General features: G+C 44.2%; 1 protein-coding gene across 8 annotated transcripts in view; it reads right to left on the reverse strand.

Moving 5' to 3' along the window:
• The window catches only part of ltbp4 (latent transforming growth factor beta binding protein 4), a 46,471-nt gene that overhangs the window by 31,785 nt on the left and 7,186 nt on the right, over positions 1–7,500 (reverse strand). For all 8 annotated transcript variants that reach the window (XM_080771615.1, XM_080771614.1, XM_080771609.1 and 5 more), the window contains exons 2-5: positions 5,363–5,623; positions 3,693–3,766; positions 3,184–3,363; positions 1,917–2,019 (exon numbers count right to left, since the gene is read on the reverse strand). In XM_080771615.1, coding sequence (XP_080627741.1) covers positions 1,917–2,019; positions 3,184–3,363; positions 3,693–3,766; positions 5,363–5,623 — 618 coding nt within the window. The remainder of the gene's footprint in view (positions 1–1,916; positions 2,020–3,183; positions 3,364–3,692; positions 3,767–5,362; positions 5,624–7,500) is intronic.

Consider the following 7,500-nt stretch of genomic DNA (forward strand, 5'->3'; position numbering starts at 1 on the left):
TGTGCGTGCGTGCGTGCATGCATGTGTGTGTGGTTTGTTAACATTCTTGGCTGTTGAGACTCTGGAGTTTATCCAAAGGAACCACAACACAGAGTGTAAAACAGTGACCTTCTACGGTTCACAGGATGGCTGTGTTCCAACAAAGCTGAGGCCTGCCAGAAGCATCTGCTGTGTTATCAGCCAACTTCCTCCCCACGCTGTTGGGGAATCCCAACAGGGCCATCCGAGAAGTTCCTTGTTGTCATAAATGTTAATATACTTATGCAATTAAAGTTTTGATAAATAGGTTTTTTCTCGTCTTTGCCAATAGGGATTCATCATTGCCTCTGTATTTAACCTCATGCTTGGCTGCATTAGCTATAGGCCAGCCTTTGGATAACCTGACTGCCAGTGTAATCAGCAGGTCTATACTGATAAACACATCTACTGGTAAACAATAGTCTACTGTTCAACATGAGTAGTGGAATACATGTCCACCAGTCAGCAGGTCAACTCCTCAGTCAAAACATTCCCATCCACCACAAACACTGACACCAGACGTTCAATTAAAACAAATCCGATTTCATACAACTCTGTTTTCCCACATAAAGGATTAAACTATAGGATACAATGAAATCTGAACATCAACACACACACATGAACACACATAACACAAACGCACGCGATTAAAAGAGTAAATGGGCAGAATCTCCTCCTTTGTTAACAAGAGGGCTCTCAGGACATTAGCTGGAGCTCTTATTCAGCCCTTGTTTGACTATGCTTGCACCTCCTGGTTCTCTAACATCTCAATGGCACAACAAACTAAGCTCCAGACATCCCAAAACAAACTAATCCAACTTCTTCTAGTTCTAGGGCCCATGATCCATCTTTTTGTAACACTTTTTGATAGCATTGACAGCTGAACTGATTGCCTAAAAAAGGTGAGCAAGTCCCATAGCCACAAAACTAGAGGGAGCGTGAATAATGATCTGGTGCCACCCACTTTTAGAACAAATATGGGTAAATTCACCTTCCACAGCACTGCCACTCAGGTGTGGAATGCCTTGCCCCCTTCCCTCAAAACAAGAAAATCACTGGTTTCCTTTAAGAAAGGACTGAAAATTCACCTATTACTGTCATCAGGTCAAAGGAAGAGATGGTGATTGCCCCACCCACCAAGGATAATGTCTTTATTTCCTTCTGTCTGTCTGTCTGTCTGTCTGTCTGTCTGACTGCCTGTCTGTCTGTTTGCCTGCCTGCCTGCCTGCCTGCCTGCCTGTCTTCCAGGGTGGCTTGTGTTGTTATAATACAGTTATGTATCCATGATGTAATATCTGGAGACACAGGCAGATGCCAAAAAAGAGTGAGTTACCATGTTAACCATGGTCCAATCATTGTGTGTTGTGTGTGTACCAAGTCCCACAGAAGAACATTCTTCTACAGTTAGTCAGGTTTGAAAACATGAACATGGCAACATCAGTACACTGATAATGTGTGTGTGTGTGTGTGTGTGTGTGTGTGTGTGTGTGTGTGTGTGTGTGTGTGTGTGTGTGTGTGTGTGTGTGTGTGTGTGTGTGTGCGCGTGCGGGTGCGGGTGCGCGTGCGGGTGTGCGTACGCGCGTGCGTCTGCCTGTGTGAGTGAGAGAGAGAGATAATGTCAGATAGTTATATAAGTGTGTCCTGGTGGAATAATTCTAGAATATTCCAGTCATAAAGTTCTCAGAACAGAACACATCTGCCTCCTTACAGAGAGGGGAGAGCAGAGGGGGAGAGACAGAACAGAAAAAGAGGGAGGGATGATGAGTGTTTGTGCATACCTGTTTGTGTGTTTGTGTGTGTTTGTGTGTTTGTGTGTGTGTGTGTGTGTGTGTGTGTGTGCGTGTGTGTGTGTGTGTGTGTGTGTGTGTGTGTGTGTGTGTGTGTGTGTGTGCACATACCAGAGTTAGGTGGACAGAGCACACACTCGTTGATTCCCCAAGCCTTCCCAATTCCTCGACAACAGGTCTCCTTAGACCTCAGACCTGGAAGAGGAGAACCACACTGCACACACACACACACACACACACACACACACACACACCAAAACATAAAATATCAAATATATTATATTTGTGTAATTATGAACCTTGCGTTTTGTCACGTCATGTCACTCACAATCGTCACTCAATCTGTCACTCACAATCCCCATATACGGGAATGTCCCCGTATATGGTCACGCATTGTGATATCACGTCTAGTCACGTCTCCAAGACACGCTATATATGGCCATGTACCCTGGCCAGGGAACGCCCTGTACATTCAAAACACTGCCCCCGCTGCCACCCTTATATCTCCATATATGGAGCTGACCTGTTCTGACATTCCATATCTTGATCTGACCTCATCACACCCTGTACACTCAAGACACAGCATGTACCCTGTTACCCTGTACACTCACGCCCTGGCTGTACCCTGTACACTCAAGAAGTGACCTCGCCCTAAAGGACGATGTAACTATAACGTCTTTGTCAGGTCACGACCTGACGAAGATATAGTTATAGTTATACAGTTTTCTCCAGTGCCTTCCTTCCTCCTGTGATTTTACAGTTTTCTCCAGTGCCTTCCTTCCTCCTCTGATTTTACAGTTTGCTCCAGTGCCTTCCTTCCTCCTCTGATTTTACAAACAAACATTCTATTTTTAGTTTTGTTCCGTTACATAGAATCTTAAACATATCGTTTTGTTGAAGTAAATTGGACAATGTTTGACATAGGTATGGCCCAAAAACGATTTGAACCTTTTTTGTGACCTTTGACCTTGAGTAAAGTACCTCAAAATGTTATTAAATAATCTAGTAGGGACCTTTGCGGCTTTGCCCACAAGCTAAGCTAAACCAAACCAGGCTACACTAAACTGAGCTAAACTGTGCTTAAGCTACGCTAGTTAAAGCATGCTAAATCAACTTAACTACTACCGCTCTGTGCATAACTGTAGTCCCAGTTTCCCGAAGGTGGTATACCCATTTCCTGTTCCGGTTTCCCATTGCTTTGTTTGAGTGCCTCATTCTGCTGCCAAGCCAATAAAATGAAGCTACAGGAACATGAACCGAATAAATTGTGGTCCCAGAGAGGACAAAATGGTATCAAATGTGCCAAAGCCTAATTCATTAAAGCTGGGGGTGCTTGAAATAAAAAAGAACCACTTGTGTGCGTATGACTGTGACTCACCTGTCCATCCTTCACCTCTCTGAAGCAGTATTTAAAGCCAGAGTGTTGTGTATATGTTCCGTCTCCTCTGACAGTCTGGGCTTGGACCCCATGATGTCCCGCCGGGGCCGGAGCGCCTGCAGACTGTGTGTGTGCGCTGCTGGTGGTGTGCGCGCGCAGGGTTGGGCTGTATCTGCTCACCTAGAGGAGGACGTTGTGTGCACAGACACACATGATCACTTAGGTTGGGTCACTTAGGCTCTTCCGGTGTTGTCTTGTCAGTAGTGGCGGCAAAAATGATCGATTCAGCAATGCATTGCGATTCTTTTTTTAAGACACATCGTCTTAAAGCTAAATACTGATGAAAGTGTTAATGTTACAAAAGGTGCTCTGCTCACCTACTATATACTTTTTGTATAATATTAGATTTGAACTGAACTCTGGGAATCACAGTTCCTACACAAAATGGAGTTACTGGAGGTGCAAAAAAGTCTACAAAGTGAGTGTCTTTAGAAAGTGGGTGAGTGTACCTTTAAGACCTGGTGAATTTTAACACTGGCCTCTGGGGGGTGCTGCACTCTCACCTTCACCATGGAGCTCGGAGCTGGAGAGAGACAATGCAGCAGGCCCCGCACACACGCACAAGCGCACACACACACACACACACACACACACACACACACACACACACACACACACACACACACACACACACACACACACACACAAATCCCACCAGAATCCCAATCAATCCCATCTCTGGGTCAGAGAACAGTCCATGTTGTGATGTTGTTGTAGTGAAACATTCTGATGGACTGAGTCACTATTACAGAGCAGAACAAGCCAAAGGGGGGGGTGGTGAACTGGAGATACATATAAAGAAGAGAGTAAGAGATGTGGAGAGAAAGCCAGTGAGACCAATGTTGTGCAAACTGCAGTGAGAACTGACTGACTTACTGTATAGAGAAGAGAAGAGAAGAGAAGAGAAGAGAAGAGAAGAGAAGAGAAGAGAAGAGAAGAGAAGAGAAGAGAAGAGAAGAGAAGAGAAGAGAAGAGAAGAGAAGAGAAGAGAAGAGAAGAGAAGAGAAGAGAAGAGAAGAGAAGAGAAGAGAAGAGAAGAGAAGAGAAGAGAAGAGAAGAGAAGAGAAGAGAAGATGAAAGGGGAAGGCAGAGATGAGAAGAGTGGCAAGCAAGGATAGGAGACAGAAGAAAAGAGAAGAGTAGAGACCATACAAACCCTTCATTATTATCTTCTCATGAATGAATGAACATTTCATGTCCCAGCTCTACAAGATGAACTTTGAGCTTTCTTGCACACACAGCTGGGTCCTGAGTCCTGACAGCCCTACAGAGGTATCCTTTGTGCTGCCTGTCTTTATATTTCAAACATGACACGGAAACCTTGCAAAGTTCACAGCTTCACACATCAAATGAACGTTGTCGGCTTTACTTAAAGAGGAGGACCATAGATTATATTCACACGGTGGCCATCTTGCCATGAATTCAACACGCTGCCATTGCCTCGCGATGAGGCTTTCTCATCATCGAGCAGGAGATCAACATCCGGTCCGGTTCACCACACACACAGTTGAAGTAGCCTAACATTATAATTATACATTAATTATACATATACAATTAATTTTGTCTGGTCGCAGGTTTTGGCTCTTAAAAAAATGTGTTGAACGGGGGGAAATCCTGGCGTGAATTACATCGAACTTATTAATTAGTCCTATGGCGGCCTTAATGAAATGCCACCCCTTTGCCACCCTGCTTTTTCCGCAGCGTTCAAGCCTTCAACGGCCTCTGACATACATATAGGGGCAGGGCTTCCCTCACTTTGAGTGGTGTCTTTCTGACAGAAATACCATCTGATTAATGCATTTCTGATAGAAATACAGTGTGATATATGCTTTTCCCATGCATTTTGCATAGAGAAAGCGCAACATAGCTGCCATGTGAATATAGTCTATTCCAGCCTTTCCTCTCTTCTCACTTTTAGCGGAAGTATCGCCCAAGGAAATGACGTTTTCCTTGGGCTTTACAAATCAGTGTACATTCACCGCGAATGAAACAAGTGTTGTGATTGGTCGGGAAAATATCGTATCCGGGGGAAATACATCGGCCGATAGCTTCTCTGCCTTACGTTGTGACCAGGCTTTTCTTTTCGCAGATAAGTAAGCCTGGGACCGAGGCTACTCACCTCCTGGCTGTCCAGCTTCTTGGTTCTCTCTGATTGGTTGCTTCCTCTGGAGGGGAACCAGGTACTCTGACTGGGTCAGCTCCTGATTTGCTGCCTCAGAGACACTGGAGGGGGCCGACGGTGGCTTGACGATCTCATTGGTCGAGGAAAGCGAGGGTGTGGCTGGGATGTGACAAAACTTTCCGGTGAAATTTGGAGGACAGAGACATCTGTCCTTCTGGATACAGACACCTCCATTCTTACACAACATAGGACACAAGACTGGACAGACAGACAGTTAGACAGACAGACAGAAGGAAACAGAAACGTAATTTAGTTCACAGATCGAGATTATACACACACACCAAAACATACAATCTCATCTACACAAATATATAAGATTATTGTTGTGACGGTAGGTTGCATTTACTATGAAATCGTGCATTTCCCGTCAGTTGGTTGGTTGGTTGGTCACCTCAGGCATGATCATATCATATATAGGGCTTTATAAGAAAAGAATATATATATATAATTATTTTTTTTACATAATAGGTAGTTAAGTTTGCCCAGCTTTCCTGAAAGTATCTTGTCATTCCATAAAGCCATTTTCACATAAGGTTGCACAGAACAACAACAGACAAACAAAACACTACCCTCAGGGGGGCACGGAAACTAAACGTAACTAATACAAGCTGTTGGTCAGGATTCTATTCTAATATAAATTCAATATTTGGATGATTTGTTTTTTTTATATATTGATCGTTGCAGAGCCACATGCATGCAGAGCTGATGAGGAATGTACAGTATCTGCTTTTAAAATGCTCTCATGTTGATCAATGATGTGCTGCTGACCACTTGTGGGTATTTGGGTAGAGTTGTGTGTGGGTCCTGTGGGAGGCACTGTCCGGAGTTGTTGTTCCCATTATCTGTATGGACATAGCTTAGCTATCTTTAAATACTAGATATTCACGAGAAACAAAACTGCTTCACCTGAACAATGTACAGTATGTTGGTGTATTAGAGATTCTATTGAAAAACATAATAAAATAAAGATTATTTTAGATGCATAGATCCTCAACAAGTAGGTAGGTTTCTTGTAGAGACAACAAGACCCTATTGCAGTATATCGTCTCTGTTGGCTGGAGATTTCCATTTGCCAGTGAGGCAATGCAAGGCAATGGGCAATTTATACTGTATTAGCCATGTCTCTAAACTGACATGGTGATCTTTGTAATCTTCATCAATATGTTTGTACCTAGAGAAATAATCAACTGCAATGCAACTTTATGGAGTTTGAAGTTCCAACGATTTTTTTGTAGAAAAGATGCCAAAGTAAAAAACGCAAGTTTATGGAAGCAACATGCCATGTTGTGTGACGCTCTGGCCCTGCCCCTAGCATGCATGCATGCATGCATGCGTACGCACGCACGCACGCACGCACGCACGCACGCACGCACCGTATTATCAGTATTTCCTGGTCAGTGTGTGTTCACCTGTATGTCAGGGTTGTGTGTGGAGTCCAGATAACAGAACACACACAGGATATACAACTTAACTAAACACACTGTTGTTTTTACTGCTTAATGATGGATGGACGGATGTGGTGAACTGAGAGAGAGGGGGGGGATACGGAGAGAGAGAGAGAGAGAGAGAGAGAGAGAGAGAGGGGGGGGGGGGGGGGGTTACGAAGAGAGAGAGTGAGAGCAGGGAGAGAGAGTTTAAGTGTGAGAATGCAAGAGAGGAAAAAGTACGGTACTTCTTTAAGACAGGCAGGGGTGGTACTTCCCCTTTAAGACAGTTTGTACATCGTGAAATGAATTTACATCTGATACATCGGATATCTATTTTACTTTACCAATTCTGGCTGGAGTGATATGCGGCTGTATGGGGCCGCTAGAGGCGGGATCAACGCAAGACTTATGACATATTGAAGCTGTGCCACAGCGCAATGTAAACACAAACTAACAAGACTACAACTCAAAATTATTATGGAGATATCAGATTTTTGTCCCGCTGCTTCCGGGTTCATCGTTTCTGCCATGCTCTGCATGCTTACACCTCACTCTGGTGTACCTCACAGAGCTCTGCTTACACCTCACTCTGGTGTACCTCACAGAGCTCTGCTTACACCTCACTCTGGTGTACCTCACAGAGCTCTG

This window comes from Protomyctophum bolini (assembly GCF_963924005.1).
Source record: "Protomyctophum bolini genome assembly, chromosome: 9".
NCBI lineage: Eukaryota > Metazoa > Chordata > Actinopteri > Myctophiformes > Myctophidae > Protomyctophum > Protomyctophum bolini.